This window comes from Brachyhypopomus gauderio, chromosome 13 (assembly GCF_052324685.1).
Source record: "Brachyhypopomus gauderio isolate BG-103 chromosome 13, BGAUD_0.2, whole genome shotgun sequence".
Classification (NCBI taxonomy): Eukaryota; Metazoa; Chordata; class Actinopteri; order Gymnotiformes; family Hypopomidae; genus Brachyhypopomus; species Brachyhypopomus gauderio.
In genome coordinates, this window is record NC_135223.1 from 4362279 (window position 1) to 4386605 (window position 24327).

General features: G+C 38.4%; 1 protein-coding gene across 6 annotated transcripts in view; it reads left to right on the forward strand.

Annotated features, from left to right (window-relative positions):
* kcnc3b (potassium voltage-gated channel, Shaw-related subfamily, member 3b) overlaps positions 1-24215 on the forward strand; it is a 102631-nt gene extending 78416 nt beyond the window's left edge. For 2 of the 6 annotated variants that reach the window (XM_076970366.1, XM_076970364.1), the window contains exon 5: positions 9241-15476. In XM_076970366.1, coding sequence (XP_076826481.1) covers positions 9241-9395 — 155 coding nt within the window. In that variant the 3' untranslated portion in view covers positions 9396-15476. Of the gene's footprint in view, positions 2395-9240; positions 15477-17573 lie in introns of those variants that run through there. The other 4 variants (XM_076970368.1, XM_076970365.1, XM_076970367.1 and 1 more) reach the window with 4 other exon arrangements.
* The last annotated feature ends 112 nt before the right edge of the window (positions 24216-24327 follow it).

The following is a 24327-nucleotide window of genomic DNA, read 5'->3' on the forward strand; positions in this document are numbered from 1 at the left end:
GTCCAGGGCAAGCTAAACCTGTTTGTTTAAATACTCCATTTCTGATAACATAAAATAGATAAATACTAAATAAGGGGTGTTGATTGTGTTTGCATGTGTGTGTGTGTGTTGTTTTAATTTGTGTGTGTGTGTGTGTTGTTTTAATATGTGTGTGTGTGTGTTGTTTTAATATGTGTGTGTGTGTGTGTGTGTGTGTGTGTGTGTGTGTGTGTGTGTGTGTGTGTGTGTGTGTGTTGTTTTAATATGTGTGTGTGTGTGTTGTTTTAATATGTGTGTGTGTGTGTGTGTGTGTGTGTGTGTGTTGTTTTAATATGTGTGTGTGTGTTGTTTTAATATGTGTGTGTGTGTTGTTTTAATATGTGTGTGTGTACTCCTTTGTTGGACATAATATCTCTACTTGAAGAGAACCAAATGTTCCCACTTTGATTACTGGGATCAATTGTAATTTAAAATTGGAGACTAGCATTGTGGGGACATTTTGCTGATACCCAGGATGCACACACATACAAGCATACATTCATACACACACACACACACACACACACACACACACACACAAATATATATTGCTCTGGGTGTTAAAGTGTTCTGATCATGTGCTGTAAAATCCTTGGTTCTCTGCATTCTGTTCAGTGTTAATGTGCGTGCGTGCGTGTGTGTGTGTGTGTGTGTGTGTGTGTGTGTGTGTGTGTGTGTGTGTGTCTGTGTGTGTGTGTGTGTGTGCGTGCGTGCGTGCGTGTGTGTGTGTGTGTGTGTGTGTGTGTGTGTGTGTGTGTGTGTGTGTGTGTGCGCGTGTGCGTGTGTATGCATCAGTTTATGAAGTAGCTAAAAGTCCAGTCACACTGCTGTAAATACTGTGACACCACACAGGGGCATTTAGCATTGTTCTTTACCATCTCTCCTGCCTCCTTTCTGCTATACCCCATACTTCTTCTTATGTTAGCATGTGTGTATGTTTGGGTGTGCTTGTGTTTATGTAAATACAGTATATAAAGACACACGCCTCTATATCTATATCTATATCTATATCCATATCTATATCATACACACCTAAACAAATAAGTTAAAAATAGAAACAAATGAACACTAATATTCTACATACTGAGGAAAGTCAGTATTACATGTATATTAGGGCTGGGTATTGATTCAAATTCCAAGAATCGATCCGATTCCGATTCTGAAGATTAAGAATCGATTTTTTTCGATTTAATCCGATTTAATCGATTCGATCCGATTCGATCCAATTTCGGGGTTTAGTGTTATTAAAAATGTATTTGAGCTGTTTCCTGACTGTGTACAGAAGCAACATGTTAAAACTAGTGTTATATCGATACTAATCAGCAAATAGTTACTGGTAGTTGGTAGTTACTGATGGCTGGAAGACTGGTGAAAAGGGTCATCATAAATCTACCTTCAAGAAAGGTAATCCAGGACAATAAACAAAGGACATCTTTGAGGTGTCTATATCTGCAACAGTGGGCTCCTACTCGGACACTAACCAGTGCATTATTATTATGATTGAAATAATTAAGAATTCACCCAAAAGCTGTTGCTACCAAATGCATTTTTATTTTAAAAGTGCTCACACTTAATAAACTGAAAGTATAAAATGTAAACGTGTATTTTTCTTTAAAGTGAGAATATAAGAACAGAACTCTCACGTTACGGTCCCCGACCCCTCCGTTTTGGGCGTGTTAACGTCGTCTGCGTCTAATCGTCTGCGTCTAATCGTCTACGTCGGTGTATCTCCGTGGGTGCGGGTGCGTCTTGTGATAGTCCTCACCTGTGGCTCGTCTCGTAATCACGTGGGGTTGATGTGGTTTGTCTATTTAATTTGCGCTCGCGCAGCGTCCTGTGCTCGTCGTTGTTTGAGTCACACATGTTCTATGTAAACGTGTTTTATGTGCGCTGTCTGCGCTTCGGTAAATGTAATAAACGTAACGATTTGGAAATTGCAAAGGTTTCTGTCTCGTCCACCGCCTTGCGCCCAACGTTACAAGAACATTTAAAACTTTTTTTAAACTGTAAAAACACTGGGTAAACGGTCAGTGACACGGACTAACTGTAAATAGTCACTGACACTGGATAAACTGTCCTTCTGTTTTTAGATTTCCGATTTGACTATCGTCGTTACCGGCACTGTCCGACGCCAAGTCGTTTTACAGTTAGTTAGACCGAGCACGCCTGCGTGACGAGGCGGGGGTAAAAGTTCACTAAAAAATCGATCTTTGGACGTACGAATCGATAATCAGATCATCATATGCGAATCGATTCTGAATCGGAAAATCGATTTTTTCAATACAGGCCTAATGTATATATAAATAATTTACATTTATGGCATTTGGCAGATGCAGTTATCCAGAGCAACTTACAATTTTATCTCATTTTTATACAAGTGAGCAATTGAGGGTTAAGTGCCTTGCTCAGGGGCACCTCAGTCATGGCCTCAGGTTTGGGGATCGAACCCACGACCCTCCGGTCACTAGACCAGTTCCCTAACCACCTGGCCATGACTAATTATTACTCCTGTAGAAATGTAATGTAGTACCTCAATGTAACATATCCATATCATCTCATAGTGGGGCAGTCATGGCCTGGTGGTAGAGAGCTGGTCTTGTGACCAAAGGATCGTGGGTTCGATTCCCAGACCTGAGGCCATGACTGAGGTGCCCTTGAGCAAGGCACCTAACCCCAACTGCTCCCCGGGTGTCGGGCTAGAGCTGCCCACTGCTCTGGGCACGTGTGATCCACAGCCCCCTAGTAAGCACTAGTGTGTGTGTGTATGTGTTCTAACTCAGGGCCTGAATTTCAGTGCGGGATTGCGGGAATTGCGCACTATTTCTTTGATTCCCGCAATTTTATCCATAATAATGCGGGAAACTCCCACACACAATTACAGCGAAAACGTTCAGCAAAACAATAGCTCTGTTTGTATTGTGAGACGGACAGATAGTCGGACAGACCGACGTCCGTACTGGACGCTACACTCGGCGCTCTCACTCTTCCTAGCACCGCAGCGGCGGTGACGTTGACCAAACTAATCCTCAGGATTCACACACAGGTGACGGTAGTAAACTAAAGCAGCAATCCAAAGATATGTTTCAGTCCAACTGGTCAAGAATATATCCTTGGCTCGAACTTAATAGCGGTGAAATGAGCTGCTCGATTTGTAAAATGTACGGTGCTGTGCCTTTTACCATCCGATGCTACAAAACATCGAGTTTAAGTCGCCACTCGGCTAGTGTTTCTCATACAGCAGCACTGAAAAGAAAGCGCGAGGCTGATCTGAAAGAGGTGGTCAATAACGGAGGAGAAGGGCAGAAAAACAGATTACCAGGGTTGCCAACTTTATCACTGAGTGAGATTTGATTTTAGGAGGGAGGGAGGGAGGGGGGTAAAATATTGGCCGGGGGCGGGGTGTGCGTGTGTAAATTGTTGGGGGGGGGGTGTAAAATGGACACATTTAAGTATTATATCAGAGCGATATAAGCGAACTAGTAACTCATTGAATCATAGATGTAGATCAGAGGTAAATCAACTAGATTTTTTCAGCGTGAGAAATCGGGTGTATGGCGTTTGTACGTGTGAAGACGGTCAAATGCGAGTGTCTCACGCTCATTGCGTGAGAGTTGGCAACCCTGGATTACTGCAATGCATAAAATTCTGCCTGATGCCCAGTCAGCTGATTGTGATGTGATGACACATTTCAGCACACAAAACAGATGTAAAATTAAGTTATAACAAGCCTAACCAATGTATGCTAATTTCAGCTTGGCCCTCCAAGAGAGCAGTTGGAATGTTTTTTTTTTTTTTTTGAAAAGAAAGACCAAGGAGAGGACAGATCAGGGTAGAGAAGAACCAAGAGACAAGTTACAATGAATTTCAGGCCCTGTAACTACACAGATGGGTTAAAAGCGGAGGACAAATTTCGATTGCGGTGTAAAAATCACAATTGACAAAATATGGCACACAGTGGTTTGCAGACTGCAGTCTTATGTTTAAAATCACTATAAATTATTTAAAATCACTATAATTTATTTAGCATCACGTTATCTCAGTCATTTCATATTCAAATCCATATCATCTCATAACCTTTCCTTCTTTCTTTCGTCTCTTTTGGATTGCCTGCATGACTTTTAATCTTAGCATGATTGCTGGTACTATGTGAACTATTTGTGTCTGTGCAACCCTCCACAAATATAGCTGACGATTTAGATGGGTAATGTAGCTTCATGCTGTGGGCCAGTACTTCTCAGAAATATGGGAAGTTGCAAAGTTACTTACTCAGAATGGGTAACTCGTAATTACCATCAATGGCATTCTACATTGGCAACTTAGGAATTTCTCCCATGAATAATACATTTCAGAGTCCTTTACAATACACACATTATCACACACACACACACACACACACACACACACACACACACACATATATATATATATATATATATATATATGATTTCAGGCTCTGACAAAGTAGCTGATCAGCTTAAAAACAATACTGTACTACACCACTGATATATTCCATTTCAATGAGATAGTAGAAATTGCAGTGTAGTATAGTAATATCCTCTATTTCTTCCTATATAGAAACAGCATTTTTCAGACACACCTCCTTCATCAGTTGTGCTTTATATGCTGATGTTTCCGACTTTGTTGTTGAAAATTCCTAGTTGTAAACTCTTAAATATCCGAACAAACAGACCGCTGTCTAAATGCACCATTGCCACAGCAGTTTTAAGAAGAATGTTCCCAGGATGAAGCACAAAAACACTGGTGAAACATCCTTCTATTTTCACACCTACTGTTGTGTTAGAAAACTATTTAGATTAACATTCTGTTATTCCATATTGTTATTTATTCCTGTATTTATTTCAGCGTGATTACATTCTTTTTGTTCTGTTTTCATTGTTATTATTATATATTACTTTTTATGCATACAGATTAATTTAAATTAAGCTAATTAGCAACTTTGCCAAAGACTTGATTGAAGTCACACCTGTCTCTGAGAAAGCTCTCATGTTGCCCATTTCTGCAACATCCACCACTGTCACAGCAGTTTGTGCTCTGGCTGTGGCACAGATCAATAGGACTTAATTGTGGGCAACATGAGCCCTCTTCATTTTTAAATGCCCATCGATCAATACACATGGACATAATGTAGGAACAGGGTTCTTTGACCAGCATTATGAATCACTGTGTATCTACGGCCTCATGACATGAATGGTTATGAACCCTTATGAGCTCTCACAATGCCCACATGTGCACAAGTTCACAACTGCTCAGTAAAATTACTAGTGTTAATTTAACACTAATAGTTTTAGAGATTTTATCACTAATACAATTAATGTCTTGGAGAGACATCTTGTGAAAGATCTAAAATTGACCTGTTGCAATTGTCTCTAACCTTGCCCCCCCCCCATCTAACGTACCTGATCAATACCTTTTCATCGGTTCTTATGCACAAGCAGGGGCTAAACTCTCTCCATAAAGAAAGCTCTTAGCCACTACCATTGACGCCACACTTGTGTAGTGTAGCAGGTGTTATAGATTGCTAGCAAAATGGTAACTGTAAAGCTGGTTTTGATGTTTGGTTTTGATACCTCTCAGTTCCTCTTCATGTGTGTATATATGTGTGTGTGTGTGTGTGTGTGTGTGTGTGTGTGTGTGTGTGTGTGTGTGTGTGTGTGCACGTATGCATTTTCACTTTCTCACTTTCCATTGTCTGACTAATATTCATCTCATTTTCCATATGCATCCAGACCAGCAGTCAAGTACCAGCATATCTAAAGTGTGACTATGGGTATGTATTTAACATATCACAGCTACTTTACTCTATGGTCTTATTCCTTAATAAGACATAAGCCAATATGAGTCTATTGACGGGTATTACTACACATGCAGATGCTCTGCTACAGGTATTTATATTTTTTTTACATTGGTGTTCTGCAACTTATAATATGTGTGGTGTTTAAAGTATTCTTAAAGTATTCGGTGCAGTGCGATTAAGTTTTCTACTAAAGTACATTAAGTTTCTTAGTAAAATCAGCAGTTAATTAAACAGCAAAGTTCATTATGTTAGAATAGGCATACATAACCTACTGTGAGGTCTGTTACAGACTCAGTTTAAATGTGCGTCATTGTTTGTTAAATACATAAATTCTATTGATAGTTCATTCTTATTGTCTGGGAGAAATTTTGTAGCAGTTTACCTTTAAAACTGAAGTCAGAACTGAAGTAAAACTTCATAGCATTACGTTTACTTCAAAAATATAGCCAGCAAGTATATATAGTATGTGAATGTATGCGTGTGTGTATGTGTGGGTATGTATTTTTTCCTTTTTTCTATAACAACAGGACCCTAGAATCCTAGAAATAGCTACAAAAGGCAAACTCAGTCAAACTCCCTGTCTTCACAAAAGGTTTGGAAACCTGTATTATGGCTTCCAGTCCACATGAAACAACAAAAACATGGTTTTAGTTCTCCACAAACAGCTTTTAACACACTCTAGGGTGGACATTTTGAAGCCTGTTTATTGTGGTAGTGTATACTTACTTCTTCACACCAACACCACATCTCAACTTGCACATCTGTTTCTGTCTTTATTAACAGAGCATGCGTCAGAGCTAACATGGCGAGACACTGGGATTAGTTTTACATTACACTGCAGTGCGGAGGTACCAGAGTGCACTGCTCTGTTTTAAATCCACCTACATGAAGGTACAAACCTTACTACAAACCCAGCGGTTTAGGACCAGGTCCGATCAGTCTAGCAGCTCGTGGGATCCTTTTGAGAAATGGTTATTGCTGAGGAGTAGCTCAAGTCTTTGAGTGCTTTGCTTCAGCTTTACAGCAATGACGAATCTGTAGTGATTAGTGTTTTTGACATGTTTTTGCATTTTGTGTATATTTTTTTTGAAAACCCTGACGACATAGATGAACATTTTATTTAAAGTCTATGTGTGGACATGGCCTGGGTTACAGTACTGTAGCATGTGTTTGTGTGGACTTGTTTGTTTAGCATGTGTGAATACCTGTCATGCCATTTGTTATGTAATTGTTTTGAAGCGTGTGTGTGTGTGTGTGTGTGTGTGTGTGTGTGTGTGTGTGTGTGTGTGTGTGTGTGTGTGCGTGTGTTTCATCAGTAACATTTCATCCTTGTACCTGTGTCTCAGTGTTTGTGTTTTTAGGTGAACGTGTCTATTTCCTTTTCAGTGTTTATCACTAACGAGTGAACTACATTGTTTGTCTGTGATTATGCATGACCTTGCCATCTTTTGAATGTTTGTTTGTGTGTGTGTGTGTGTGTGTGTGTGTGTCTGTGTGTGTGTCTATGTGTAAGTATGTGTGTGCATGCGTGTGTGTGTGTGTGTGTGTGTAAGTGTGTGTGTATAAGTGTGCTGTATGGCTGAGTCAGTTAACTCGTCTATTTGAGGGCTTTCATGTATATTTCAAATCTCTCTTCGTCTGCTCAAGCAGCCATGGTACAGTGAGAGAGGGATGTGAGAGATGGAGTGAAATAGAAAATTTGAGGAATTGGGAACATTTCAGGACCAAGGAAACAGGAAGAGGAGGAGAGAGTGGGCAAGAGACAAATAGAGACATAGTGAACATGAGAGCGTTTGTTGCTAGACACTGATATAAAGGACCATGACATCAATGGCCAAATTCTCTTTGGAGCCGAGTGTTTGTGTGTATGTATGTGCTTGTGTGTACATGTGTGTACTTGTGTGTGTGTGTGTGTGTGTGTGTGTGTGTGTGTGTGTGTGTGTGGGGGGGGGGGGGGGGGGGGGGGGTTGCTCTTTTTTCTCCCTTTCTCCGGTGTGTTCTCCTCACTGTGTGCCGTTGTGTGGTAAACAATACAGCAGAATTCCCCCCACCTTCTCACTCTTTCAGGGAAACAGAAAAAGGGAAGGAAAGTGAATGAGGGAGAAAGACAGGGAGAGAGAGAAAGAGATGAAGGAAAGAATTAAATGTGGGTGGAAAGAAGCTGTTGCATCTGCACTTCACTTGAAAGCTTGGTCCCAAAGCGGAGAACTTGACTTACTGCTTGACACAGTCATAAGCATAAGTCAACTTTATATATTACTAAATGTGTACAGAAGAGACATAATTCCTCAACACTATGCTGTGAATTATTCCTATCAATACTATTGCCTTGCTTATGATAACCCAATGAAGGCTTTATGACCACATAATCAAGGGAAGTGTGACATCTAATAAACTACTACAGAGGCTGTGGGAGGTTGTCCAGGATGTCACTGAGGTCTGGCCTGTGAGGTCTGGGCAGTATCGAAGTTCCATCACCATTTAACATTTTTAATGACTCCAACTTGGGAGTGTTCTAGTTTTAGAATTTAGGCAAGACACTAAATCACTGAAGAACAAACAGCTGACTCACTCTTAGGGTTGTGCCCTCAAAATGGCTAGTGGTGACCTTGACAACCTCTTGCAGCATTGGGCCACTTGGGACAGGCCAGAGGTGTGGCTTGAACCCGACTGACGCTAGACTGCGGTGCTTCTCTGCCCCTGGTTTACTGAAACACAACAGGTGACAGTGTTCTGCACTGTATAGCGCCCTCCTGTGGAGCATACACCAACTACAAGTTTTCAGCAGGTGTTTCCTTCAACCAGTGGAGTGTATGCACTTTTAAGGAGTTTTTGCCTATGAAGGATTCTGTGTTGTGATCTTTTATTTTTTTTGTGGTGGTGGATTTTTTGAAAAAGAAATGTATGACATATTTCATAATTCGCATTTTCTTGTTTTGTCCTGTCTTGTCCTGTGTGTGTGTATGTGTGTGTGTGTGTCTGTGTGTGCGTGTGTGTCTTTGTCTCTCCTTTATGTGTCTCCCTGTGCTTATATATTTGTTTTTTTATTCATTTGTTTGAGTTTCTCTTATTTCATATCTCACTTTACAAACATCATAATTATGATTGCCCACTGCACACTAACAACCGGCTGTATCATTCCACGCATCATGCTTACCATGACCAAAACCTCATTTCTTAAACATCCCATTACTTTTGATGTGAAACACATTAACTCCACATTAACACTCATTAACATGACTCTCAATAATAATTCCACACCTAAACCTGGATGTGCCCCCTACACCCTCACATACACACACACACACACACACACACACACACACACACACACAATACCATGAATAAACTGACCCTGACTAACTAAAAAATAAATAACAATAAATAAAATAAAATACGCACCACAGCCACAGGCTATGAGAAATCTCGCAGTCTGAACAACATATCGGGGATGGCGGGGTCATCGCTACGCTTAACCCCCATCACCAGCACGCCCTACGACCCCTACGAGCCCCCGGGAACTCTACGCCGCTGCCGTTCACCCATCCCCTCCATTTTGTAGCGCGTAGCGCTGCAACAACAGAGGATTGCTAGAACTCAGGACAGGAGAGCAGGAAGAGAGGATGGCATGGGGGCAGTGTGTGTGCGAGTGTGCTGTGTGTGTGTGTACACCAGGTCTGAAGACAGTGGCCCAATCTCACAGTCCACCCCCACAGCAATAACCACCCAGTGATCCTGAATGTTTAACGTTCTACCTACATACCCCCCTTTTCCAGACGTCAGGAGCATACCTGACCCAGCTAACAAAATTACGTTGTCAGAACGTCTCCCTAACGTTCCATTTTGGTTGTGGTTGGGGATGGCGGGGTCATCGCTATGTTTAACCCCCGTCAGAACGTCCCCCTAAGGCTCCATTTTAGTTGTGGTTGCATTGCAGTGTCCTCTGAATGCAAAAATATCCAGTTTTCTTAATATTCCCAGAACATGTTTCTTAAGTAAGAACATTTTTCTTAAATAAGATTGTTCTTAAGAAAAATGTCGTCAGTGTTACCTCAATCTCATTTTCACCTAGAATATTACATTCTTGACTCTTTGTCTTAGAATGTTCTAAAGAATGTTTATAGATAGATTTTGATATGCTTAATGTTCTTAGGGTGTTATTGATACATCATTAGAACATTTCCCAAAACATTACCTCAACCTCATTCACACCAACAAATTGTTTTATTAATAATTAATATCAGTTATCAATAGTAATAATGCAACCTCAACAGCTATAACACTCAGACAAAATGAAAGCAAAAATATGGATTAATCAATCAGTTAATCTAAATCAATTTGGATAACAATTGTTTTAATCAAAAGGAATATAAGTATCTCAATGTCACATACTGATGGGCAAAAGGGGTATCTATATGTTTATGAGAATATAATAAATAATGTCACTGCATTCCCTTGACCTGCATGTGGTGTTCAAAGTAACCAGCTGCCAGATTTAAACAGACTTGGGAATAGGATACACACAGAACTATATTTATATTTGTAATTACATAAAAACCATTGTTTACATTTTAACCAGTGAACCACAACAACAAACATCTATCTGATAATACATTTCAACACAAAAATAAAGTTGAAACATTATTATTATAACAAGCATAAATCATATCTTAAAGAACATTGGTTCAGAAACTAGTCCAATTTATTCATCACACTGTTGGGATTTCTCTGCTCTAACACACCTGCTTCACCCAAAAGGAGGGTTAGGTTAATTCGATGATTAGTTGGCCCAGATAAAACAATAAAAATGTAGAGCATCCTCGTCCTGGATTGAGAACCACTGCCATGTTATGAGTAACCCTGTAGTATGTAATATGTTTAAGGACCTAATGAGGAGCTATGGTGAGACTTAACCTTGACCCCTTGTGCAGAACATATCATAAGGTTTTCCAGAAGGTGCTGTAGTGTTTCTGTGTTGACGTGCTGCTGTTCTAAGGCCCTGCCACACAGACAAAAATGGTATTTAAAAGCACAACAGTTTCCACCATACTAAACAGTTGTACATTGGGTTCATAAGCTCATCTCACTGCAAAACAAAGAAAATAAAAAAAGTTCAGATTAAAACAAAGATAACCACAAAGATTAAACAATTTACAGCATAAATTAGAGGATATAAGGAACCCATATTAAATTATTAACAAGATTTGTGTTCCTTAAATAATCAGAAAAAGATTTAGAACTAAGCTTTAATATCGTACAAGAACTGTTTGATTTGACAAGAGTATTTCTGACTCCCTTTCTAGTTGTAAGTTGACAATTATTATTACTAATGACAACATGGTTTCCAAAACCATTTCTTCTTTAAATAAAATAATTATATTTTCAGTTCTCAAATGTGTATCTAGACGCATGTACATTTTCTAAAGAGAAATTTGATTTTCTATCAAATTTGATCACTTCAATTATTTAGTTTTTTAGCACATTGTTTGACCTAATAACAGTAGCACTTTAGCCTGGTAGCTATTATCAACAGAGCTAAGATAAATACATAAATTATGAGCGCGACAAAACACACGTGTGCTTGTACAATATTAAAACTTTATTTGTTCCAAGGTTACTTTCTAAAAATACATTTTATATTAATATGTTGAAAATTCACTTTTTGATTAGAGCATCCAACATGAAATCCTGTAGCTAAATAATTTCCTTAGGTGATTTTGTTAACAGTGACTATCAGGGTTGCCAACTTTTCAAGATCGCATGGAGTGAGATTTGAACCTGGAGGGGGTGGCGAGTGTAAGTTGTTGACGGGAGGAGGGGGGGACGTAAATTGTTACCGGGGCATAGACACAAATTAAGTATTATATCGTGATCGATCAATGGTTGGCACCAGAGCGAACTAGTAACTCATTGAATCATAGATATGGGTCAGAGGTAAATAAACTAGATTTTTTTTTTCGGCGTGAGAAATCGGATGTGTGGCGTGAGAGCGTGTGAAGACAGTCAAATGAGTGTGTCTCACGCTCAATGCGTGAGAGTTGGCAACCCTGGACTATTGTTTGTAAGGGCTTTTTTGCCAAATTGTTTAACACAAAAACATCATACACATTATTAAGTATTCTTTTTTTATTCTAAGGTGTCTTCAAAAATCATTTTCAACACGCAATTTTTATTCTTAGTCATACATTTACCTCTCTCTGTAAATACGAGATGGATAAAGCATAGTATTTAAACCACCAGCAAGGCGTTCGGTCAAATTATGTCTCCCCAACAACTTGCAAGATAACGTAACCTATCTAGTGTTAACTAGGTTAACCTTAAACAAATGTTTAACATTCTGGTAACTCACTAGTTAGCTAGTTAGTTTATCAATCTAACCTAGCTATTGGCCAACTTTTAGGTAACTAACACGATAATCATATAATAATTATAATTAAATATAATTAAATATAAGTTTACAAAATATCTTTAAAATATTTTTGCAGGAAAGGAACTGCTCATTATCTTAAGACAAAAAAATTAGTCTATAATAAAGTTTAATCAGTTAATCTAGCTAATGTTAGCTCTTGAATAAACTAAGCTAACATTAGCTAGCAATAAGAAGTTACCTAGTTTGCTGGCTAACTAGCTAGCTAACATAAATAGCACATCAAATATTCATTCAGTTGAATTTAAAGTTTAGTTCAAGATACTGAACTATTATTATACCTTCTTATAGTTATCCACATGTTATATGTTATAATACGAAGTGAAAGGTGTGGGCTATCAAACAGTACTTGAGTATGTTTGATACCCCACAGGTCTACAAGAAACCTTCTGGAGTGAACCTTCCTTTTTCCTCTCTGCACATTTTTAACCTAGCTACTTCTATCACCATGAGTCAGTGTGCATACTTCTTTTATGCATTGTCAAGATAAAGTACAGGTTAGGATAAAGTAACAGATTAACTTAAATATTAATGTATTGTATTAAGTGTTAAATATTGTTTCAGGCAAGGATTGAATGTTTCAAAAAGTTTTGTTTTGACAACTGCATTCTTTAAAAAAGGAAATTTACAACACTTCATATAGCCTACCATTGCATGTAGGTCACTTCGAAGTTACAAAGGGAGAACCTTTAATAGGCTGCAAGTTTTAGACATTGTTCCTTTAACATTAGTTTGAGAAAGTTTCCTCCCACACAACGTTAGCCAACATTGTGAGAACGTTCTCTGTTAGCTGGGGAATAGCGGAACATGCTACAGTGAAGACAAAACAGAGGGCCGAAGGATCAATGTAAGATCGTCGATTGAGGATAGTTAGTATGAATATTACTTAAAAAATGCAGATTAAACAGATTAAGTTATCAGCCTTAGAGAGCTGATATGTATGCTAATACTCTGTAAAAGTTTTTTCTCATACCTTTGTGGGGCAGTGTTTTTCCTTCATTTATATTAATAAATGGAGATTTAAAGAAGGAAGGCTGCCAAAGAAGGAAAGATGGAAGGATGGAAGATTAAAGGAAAAACTATATTTTAATAACACTCATACATTTCACATTTCTTCACATGTTTACCTTTGGAATGTGTTCACTAATCATTCTAATAAATGACCATTATGCAAACAGATTTTCATAAAAGGAAAGTGTTAAAATGTTGTGTACTACTTAGATATATGCATTAAGTACTTAAAAATCTGGTTTCGTTTTAAGGCAAGACACTACAGGTGAATATGGTAAAACATTTAAGTAGAGATCCTCCAATTGATTACTTACATTAAGACAATAACTTTTTGTATGAAGGGTTTTGATGTTTATGCATATGAGGCATAATCTAATTAAATATGCACATATTTGCATACATTTTAAGAACAAAATATATGAATAATCTGCTCTGTAAAAACCTTCTGAATGGATAAGACTGGAAAATTTGGTATTCATAAGTACTAATGCACATTTGTGGCTCAGAGAGAAAACAAAGTTTATAACGTATTATACGAGAGTTATGCAGTTGTGGAAAACGTGCTGCATAGTAAGAATGCTTTAAAAAAAACTCCTGTTAATAGTTTCTTTTTGTCATGTAATAACATACAAATTGAATGAATAAAAGATTAATCTATATCAAATCAAATCAGCATTTGGTGTGACCACACTTTCCCTTCAAAGCAGCATAAATTCTTCTTGCTACACTTGCACACAATTTTTGAAGGAACTTGGTGGAGGGGTTGTTCCAAACAACAGCTCCCCACCCCAAAAACAAACTATTAATATTTCTTTTTGTAAGCATTCTTTCCATACCAGCCTGAACACCTTTGAGAATGTTCAGTACTTTTACACATTACTGTATGTTATAAAATCTAATACATTTCTATTGACAGCCGCTCTTTACAGATCCATTATCTAATCATATCGTTAGCAACAATGATATAGAACATGTCTAATAATAGAACAATAGAACATAAAAATAGAACAATACAATAACATTTAATAACTAAAATAGCATTGCATGTATGGCCTTTAACTGAAAAGAAATGCTCTCTCTCACACACACACACACACACACACACACACACTCCCACCAGTAGAACTGCCACCTTAGATTGTTGTAAGTCTGTCCTGCACAACAGACACATCCTATATTGCATCCAAGTTATCCAGTCGTGCTCCATACGTAGGTCCCTCATCCATTTCCTGCCGATGACTTTTTAGTGTTTCTATGCAGTCTCCTGCATGTTTGTTTTGCTCTAGCAATTGTGACTGCCTCAGCTCTTGAGATTTCTGAGCAAATCCCCAAACTTCACTGTGTTGACACTGATAACTGTGCTCTGAAGACACAGGCTCTCTGTAACACTTTGCATGGCAGAGGCACCTTCATTAAAAGTGGAGGTGGCCACACTCGCTGCTGTCACAGTCTTTGGTTTTAACTTCGGGAGTTTTCGGACTCCCATATAATGGAGTTGAGGCACTGGGTTTCATCTTCAGTGCTTCTGTGCCTCCACAGTGTGATGTAACATGACCTGCGCTGATACATTGGTGCAGACCGCGGTAACAGTAGTGCGTGTTGCATTAGAATGCTTGTTGTAAATTTAGGGGAAATCTACAGTCACAAAGTCACAAACAAAGTGTAAAATAAACACCCGTTTTGGAAATTTCCCCTTGCCAGCAGCAAGCAGAAAGAAAACATGTTATGGAAGCAAAATAGCCCAAAATCTCAACATCAACCAGTGCATGATAAAATGTTTTTTGCCTGCCGTGTCTCGCCTTAAATAAGACTATAACTATCTATTATCCTGACAAGAATAAAATACTATTCTATATATACAAATTCTAGGTCTGTATACACATACACACACACACACAAACACATACAACTCATCTAAACACACACACACCATCATGCATTCTTTGGTGCTGCTAATAGGACTTACATTCTTACTGTCATTTTTCTGTTTATCTTTGTTTTTTGTAATGCACTTTGGATATTTTTTTATTTTAACTGTGTATTGCATCTTTAATTTATTCTGTCCAGATCTTGTTTTTTGCTCTGCGTTTCCTCATATTGCTTGTACAATCTGAACATCAAATCTCATCATTGCCCTCAAATATATAGAAATGGACAAAAAAAAATCGTGGACAAAAAAAAAAAATTGGGAAAAAAAATGTTAGTCCCATGTTACCATGATACATAGTCGGTCTTATTCCATTCTTAGTCTTGAGGTTGAAATTGAAAAATTGAGGCATTGTTTTGGCTTGCAAAAATCAATGTCGCCCATGTACACATATATGCAAAACATGTGCAATATTCCACTCAGACTCATAATGCTGGAAACCAAGTTCATGCGCACATGTGTTGTTTGTAAATATGTGTGCTAAAATATTTTTAATCTATTAAAAAAAATCAGAGTAGATATGCTGATTTAAAGACTAGGTAGGACAACTCTAGTGCAGTTCTAGTTTGTTGGTCTTGTCCTTGTTGATGTCCTGTTGTGTTTTATGATATTTTGAATGTGTTTCAAAGAAGATTGTTTTTATTTTTAAAAACATTACTTTTTACCTCACTTTGTTTAATTTGTATATGATATATACAAAAGTGTTACAAATCTGTGTTTCTTTTCATTAGATAGAAATGTAGAAAATATCCTGGTCTGTCTGACCAAGTGCTTCCAGAATCATGTAGAAAAGAGAAGAAACTAAGAAACAAAGCCATTTCTGAGAAAATGCTTCCTTGTAATAGCAAAAAGAACAATAATATATTGCAATAATTGCAAACTTGTAGTTTATGGGTAACTAACTGTATATAATCATTAATTGCTTATTTAGTTTCCCAATGGAGAATCAGACAGTTAGATATTAACATGCCATTTTGTTTTAAATATGGCGCCTGTCGTGGCAAATCTGGGCCAAGTGTCCAGAAATGATGTATCTATACAACACTGAACTACTAAAGGTGTCTACGCCTGTTGAGGGTTCAGGTACTATGACTGTGACTGGGTTTGGGGGAAACGTTGATGTGTCCTGTGGGTGATGTTAAGATGCTCTTAGTGCAATAGTGATTTTGGGGAACTGTTCAGACTCCCCTAAATCAGGAGTCTCACAATAGCAGAGGGCCTGTAAGGCTCCTTTTAATGCTGTGAATCCAGACACATTTCTTTTACTAATAAAGTCTTAGAGTCAAATAATTATTGATTTATAATGATTAGTCAGACAGGAGATTTATTCTCTTGATCCATATTATTCTCCTCCATTTGTGAGTGTTCAGTCAATGTCCACGTATATATTGTCCTGTTCTTGTAGTATGCAGCTGTTGAAAACATTTTTGTTTTTAAAAATGTAGAGGATTTAAAATCTCAATTCTTCGTGTAGAGTGTATTCCATAATGTTGTAACCAATTTAACACAGTCAGGAACTTTGGAACAAATCAAGAACATTTTTGTGTTGAAAATGTGAGCTCCCTCTATGAGGCTACTTTAAGCTGCTGTGTTATTCTAGAAACCCATAAACCGCTAGCTAGATTTAACTAGCTTTACCTGCCAACTTGATATGTACATATCTGTATCTATATAATATATGTGAACACCCATTAAAATGATCTGTAATGCATTTTTCTCAATGTATTCTGGTTATTCAGAGTGCTGCAATCATTAGCTTCTTGTTTTTTTGCAGCTAAGTCAATTTGGCCTTTGTGTATGGGTGTGTCTGTGTGGGTGGGGTTGGTTGTGGGTGATTGTGTGTTTGTGTGTGAGCTGATCTAAAATCAAGGTCAAATCAAGCTCAGGTCTACAACTTAATATGTGAATTCACTCTACATATAAATCAAGGTTTGAAGTTTGAAATTTTTAATCTTAAATAATATATTAAAAACAAACCTGAACTGTGTATGTGTGTGTGTATTTTATCTATGCATTTGTGATAATCATGGGGTACTTACGGTGCAACACATTGTCTCTTTATAGGGTACAGGTGAATGTTTTAAAGATTCCACCAATTACACACAATAATTTTTGTTTTGCTTGGTTTTTCCAAGAATTTCTGTCAGGATGAACACTGAATAGAAGGACATATCCCAGAAATTTTACTTTTTTTAGACTTGAGGTTTTCATTTAATGCCACACCTTCTTGAGCACTCTGTCTAATATCCTCCTCACCTTCTTGAGCACTCTGAGTGTCTAATATCCTCCTCATCTTCTTCATTTTGTGCTTACAAATCGTAAAATGATACATGAATGATTCCAACTACAGTTAATAGTGAATTATCTGTTAACAGAACTTTCGCATGCTTAACTTTAACCATCATCGACAGGTAAAACCTCCCCAGATTTCTATTGTTGTCAGTTTTAACTAATAAGTTTCCTTTATCAGTGATTCTGCATTGTTTGACCAAAATGTATTAAATGTATCTGGGGTGGACTATTCCATTCTTGCAGCTTAAATATAAAGTTTTGACTAAAATGATAAATACTTTTTAATTTTTCCATGCTACACAGGTTGTATCATCAGTACAGAATTACAGTAGATTAAATAAATGTTCACATACATGGTTCACAGCTCATCTCAGGACTGGAGTTCTGCACCCCTTCAAAGATACATTACGCACCAATGTTACGTGCATGTGTGTTGTTTATATTATAGATTCAATATATATTTTTAATACTTTTTTTATTTCAGATCTTTTTTTTTTCATTTCAAATCTATTTCACCACCAATATATATGTAAATTGTGACTTTTTTCACATGGTTAATTTAAGCAACACATCTGATGTTAACATTGTTGAATTTTTAATTCGTGAAATTGTTTCTTTGCTTTTTCTAACCGTGTCTTTGTCTTTGCTTTTCTCCACAGTGTTGAGTTTCTAGCATTCAGCGAAGACGCACTTAGGCATTGCTTTATCAATTCACCGATGGAGTATCATCATGCAGATGATGCATGAGGAATGTTGCCATGGCAAGAGGAAGTGACCGGAAAAAGAAGGAAACCTAAATGCCCTTGCCTGGATCTTCACATGGTAACCAAAGTAACCTCTCGGAATTCCGGACCCACTCCTCTTTCTGAAGGTCCACGCAGCAACAAACTGAGCATTTCACTCATATCCTGCGAGAAAAAATACTCAAGAAAGAACAAAAAAAAAAACTATGGAAAACAAAAACATTCCAAAATGCATTGGGTCAGCTGTACAAGACAAAAATAAAAAAAGAAAACAGAGAAGAAGAAGAGAAAACCCACCAGGTGTACCAACTGCTGCGCTAATCTGCAGCCTGGAGTTCTGGGTCTGAACTAGTGTCTGAGAATGATGGACCAAGCTAGCGTATCCATGTAGCCTCTCTGCTAACACTTTGTAGCATTTGTTGGTGCGGATAAAAACCTCTCCAACAAACTTTTTAGAGACTTTGATTTTCATTGACAGTTTGCACAGACTGACTAATAATGACTTAGTCATGAACAATCCTTTCACACAACCCCCCCCCCCCCCCCCAACAGAGTAACATGTTGTTAGCATACTGTTTCCATGTGATAGCTTCTACGTCATTGGACTCAGAAACACTGGTTCTTGGGTGTTTAGAAGACCTCCATATGGAATGGTCATGGACTCAGTATTTTCATTCTCCTCTCAGATTTCATGACCCACATTCATAATAGATATGGGTTGCTACTTTCACAGTCTTCCATGATTTTCCATTGGTTCAGGACAGGCAACTTCTAATCATTTATCCCAACAGACCAAAGTCCCCTAATAAGACCAAATACTTAATCTGAGGATATATTTCTCAGCTAACCTCTATACCCGTCTATATACTTTATCCTTTATGCTACTCTATATAAGTTAACCTCTACACCCCTGCACAGAAAATTACTTTCTCCCTTTACATGCATGTTTGTCAGGTGTAGCAGGTCTCTCGATGCCCTCGTACCCCTGCCGAACTCATGAACAACAGAAGACCCGTTTTTCCCTTCCTGAGTCTGGCTTGTTTGGAGATGATACTTGGCTGGATTGTCTTTGTAAAGCTAAAGCTGCCGTTACTGATCTACTGCCACACCATCCCGACTGACCCAACACCTGCTCGGACCAACAACGTGTGCATGCTAACCTTTGACCTTTTAGTAAAGACATCTTAGGAGTATGGAACTCCCTAAGGCTGTCTATAGAAGCTCCCATCCAGAAAGGTTGTGGATGCTTGTCTCCACCTTACTCTCTCTCCAATCTCTCTTTCTTTCTCTCTTTCTCTCTCTATTACATTTTGCTCTTCTGTTTCCTCAAATCACATCAACTGTAACTTGTTCCACCTAACTGACCATAAAGAGAGGGGTACCTTCTGACAAAAACAGAAAGGGAATATTAAGAAGAGCATAAAAGAGAACACACACACACAAATATATTGCCAAGTGGGTGGGGAAAAACTACCAGAAGAAGATGCAGTACTACAGAGGACAGCTATGGTGCCCTAATGAAACCGCATCTGGAAATGCAAACTGCCACCTTGACTTCTTCAGAGGAAAGGAGCAGGAGAATAAAAAATACACATGCTAAAAAAAAGAAAGAAAAGAAAATTGAAGTGCTGTTCATTACAGACCGGACAATGAAGACATGGAGGTCAAGAAAAAAATACCAGGAGGACACAAAAAAGAAAGGGAGGAAAACAAATCAGAAAATGCATTTTTGTAACATTGTTTACCAGCATGAGTACTTTGCATGACTGTATTTTCTGCAAGCCCTTAGTTGAAGAGAGGAGGGCTAGAAATACAAAAAAAAATTATTATTATTATTATTACAGAAATTAATGAATTAAAAAAGATGATATGCAATGAATATAAAAAAGAGTATATTAAAAAGAGCTATATTTTGTTTTGAAATAGTAAGAAAATGTGAATAAATACTGAAGTATATGTATGACTGCAAGATACACGTTAAACAATGTTTTATTAGTTTAAGGGGGTAAAAAAGAACCTAAACTCCCCCCAAAAGCTCCTGTGCTAAGAACTGCCCCATGTATTAGAACTTCATGTTACTCGTAACATCCACATGTCCACGGATGCCCATGTGCACGCATGAGACTGGGGCGTGTTGTCTGGCGGTGTGAGGATGCGGAGACGCCCTCTCTGCCTTCGTCTGTAGATTTGGCACTGTTCTTGTTTTTTTGAGGTTTTTTTCTTTGTTTGTTTTTTTGTTTGTTTGTTTTCCAGCTCTAGCTTCTTCTGTAGCCATGGCGACAGTAGTGGTGCTGATTCTAGAACCTTCTGTAAGCCAGCCTTTTTTTCCCCAGCACGCTTTAAGGCAAAAAAAAAAAAAGAAAAAAAAAGAAAGATACATCTCATTGTCTCAGTTTGAGTCGAGTATTTCTCATTGGCAATAATAATAACAATAGTAATAGAAATATCTACTGAGTGGAGATGGTAGCAGAACAGCAGTCTGTGATGGATGCAGTATGATATATGTTCTTTGTACAAGTGACAGTTGGTCTACTCTCAGGTGAAAAACTGGAAAGCTAAGCGTGATAGTGCCCCAGATGCCTGTTTATATTTCTGCCCACTGTCTGTTGCTTTTGTATGTCCATTCTGTTTCTCTCTATATCTCACCAACAGTCTTTTCTCCCTTTCAGGGCAGTTTTATTTGAGGCAAATTTGAGGCAAAATTTGCCTCCTGGTTTAAGTTTAACAATGATTGAAGTAGCAATACTTAAATCACATGATATGAATATATATATTTGGGGTAGGAACCACCCCCCCCCTCCCCCATGTTTACTTTCATCATATTGGTAGCGTTCTTCCAGTCTCAGAGTCTTTAGAAGTCTTCCCTCAGACCGGAGCACACTGTCCTGCCCCCCCTGGGCCAATGTCCCATTATTGTGGTGAATTACGAAGGTTGGCCCATGGAGCTCTGTCACTGTGTGGATCGCTTCATCCTTACGGAGCCGAACAGCCTCGTTCGTCCCTGAATGGCAGTGATTTGCCTGCAGCATAATACAGAATGATGGTGGTGTATTGCGAGTGAGCACATGGCTCTCCAGAGAGCTGGAATCAGGCCCAGATCAAGTCTGGGAGACGGTGCGATCCAACTGCGATTTCGTACGTGTATGTCAGTCAAGATTTGCCCTGAAAGAAAAGGAATTTGGACATGCAGCTAAATCAGCTTTTATTTTTGCTCATATCTTACTGAGGTTTGATATCATGGTAGCAGTCAGGCCTTTTTCAATCCCAACAGCATGTAGCAACCGCACAAATTTTGGTTCTGTTGTGTGTGTGTGTGTGTGTGTGTCAGTGGGGAACCGTCAGGGCCCTCTACGCCCTCTCAGAGGGCCTAAAATATTCTTAAAGCATTATATATATAATTATCCAATTTTATTTTATCTACTTACAGTTTGACATTCGACATCTAAACAATTACAAAAATATAAGCAAATAAAATATTCACCCGTGTCTATTCAATCTGTGTTGGAAGGTGAGGGGTTGAGTGGAAGCCTGTGAGCCTGTGTCTCCCCCTATCAGGACTGTGATGCCCGCTGTTCGTTTACAGAGGGCCTGGCAGTTATAATTCAGCGCAATACCAGTTTCAAATGACAGCAAAATTGACCAATCATATCTTCTCTCTTAGTGGGCGGGCTTAACTGTATGATAATTTCCGCCCGCTGTGGCGACGCTAGCTGTCGTTAGCACCATCGCTAGCTAGTTTCGATTCATCCCTTTGACGTCCTCGTGCGCGTTGTTTACATATTCCGCTTCCGAGAACCACGGAGCTGTGAACCTTATTTTGTTTGGAAACTTATTTTGCTTAAGATGTTATCTAGTACAGATATTATTGTTTATTGCGTTTTTAAAGCTGTACTGTCGTCTCAGTTTTTCTTTATTTAGTTTATTAAGAAAGGAAAAAAAAATTTTCGGGGGGGGGTGGGGGGGGGGGTAGCGGGCCCAAGTTTAAAGGTCACGGTTCGCTACTGGTGTGTGTGTGTGTGTGTGTGTGTGTGTGTGTGTGTGTGTGTGTGTGTTTGCGTGTGTACATCTGCATAATTGCTTTACCATGGTATTTACTGTATAGGTTATTGCAGGGGGAGCAATGAACATTGATGCTAGGCCGTGTTGTGCGTTGTAGCCAATCACACGTCAGGGTGAAGGTTCAGCCTGATGTGAGCACACTGCGGCATGTTTCAGGGGAATGAATCGCAGTGACACACAGAGAGATACAGACAGACAGAGCATGGAGAGACAGAATCGGAACTTAGCAGAAAGACAGATAAAGGAGAATGTGCAAGACAGATTAAGGGACCATGTGTGCATGTGTTTGTTTTTGTGTTTCAGAATGTGTCAGGGTATTAGATGCTGCTATGAGAGATATTTATTACACAGATATATATATACACACATATATATATAGACCCTTATGACCTACACTTTTTTATCAACTACATAGATTAACAAGGCAGTAGGGGAAAAAACCTTTAAAGCAAACTTATTTATTTTCTTTTTGTTAATATATATTGTTTATACTTTTGGAAATACTTATTTCTTAACTTATTGAATGATTCATATTTTATAAAGAGCATATATTGTACATATATAGTTTTGTGCCATTCTGGAGAAGAAAAAAAACTTTTTTTTTTCATGAGTGACACCATTTTGTTTTTATGGGTGACATCAGTCTTATTTTAGAATGTATAAAACCACTTTGGTCCAGGGGTCACAAAGTGAAGCGTTATGAATATTTTAGAGCATACTTCCAGGAAGAAGTGAAAACATACATAAACACATCCAGACACAGAAGCATATGTGTGGTGTTTTATTTGGGGAATGAAAATAGCAATGTATTATTTGTTTGAACTTTGTGACGAGATGAAATTGTTTCTGATGTACACATGGTCATAACACACTTGTTAAACTGCCCTGTTAACATTATTCCTTTGGGAATGTCTGTCTGTATCCTTCCACTGTGTTTTTCTGTGTCTGCTGTCAGAACGGATGAAGTGGCTCTCAGTTCCTGCGTGTACTGAAGCCTTTGATGTACTTGAATTAAGGATATGCAATCTTCACCACTCGGACCACTGCCAGCCCTCCCGATCAATCGACATGATCAGTGATTAATGATTAAAGTGATTAATTATCACGTCGTGCTTTTGTTAACGTCTTCCCCTGGTGTGTATGGGTGGGTGTGTGTGGGTCTGACCCTATAGGTATGCATGCAGTCAAATTTTCCTAAACCTGTCCCGCTGGGCTCTTTAGCTGGTCCATATTTCCAGAATACCTGGGACAGGTTTGCTGCTCTGATGGGATAAAAAATATGGACTGTGTAGAGACGCTTCATACCAGGGTCATATATGGGTGATCAAAAAGATGGAACACACAATAGATTTTGTTATTTTTTTATGTTAGACAATGTGCAACTACCGAAAAAGTGGAATTTACAAGGGGCCGTGTATACAACACGCCTCTGCACACTATATAATGCAAGCATGCATGGGTAAGGTACAGAGTGAATCTGAGAAGGAGGGTGTGCACAGAGTGCAAGTTTGGATGAAACTCACGCCAAAAGTTACTTTCCAAGTAAAATAACAGCTCGTTAGTGTAATTCATGCAAGATCTGTACCTCCACATCAAATGTCTTTGTGTGATTCCTTTCAGGCTGTCAGAACATATCAAGAAACATATCAATGAAGTGTTCCACCTGTCACATTTTGGGAAGTGAGACTTAAAACAAAGAGGTGCCCAGTTTGCAGGTTAAATTCATATCGAACACAAAACTGAGCATTTTGAAGCAGATATTTCAAGAACGGGTTTAACCAAGTCAACTGGATTGTGTAAAAAAAAAAAAGAAAAACTTAATAAAATATTAAATTGATGTCATATAAAAAATGTGTTCAGTTTCATTCTTGAGATTCCCTTGCCTTGAAATTCAAAGCTGTGCAATTCTTGTGTATGCTTTGGTCTTTAAAGGATTGTTCTAGAACACCTAGTGTACTGTGATTGGCTAAGGTGCCAACATGTGCTCATCAGCTTGCCTTATTGCCAAAGGCTTGTCAAGCAACATCCCAAATGG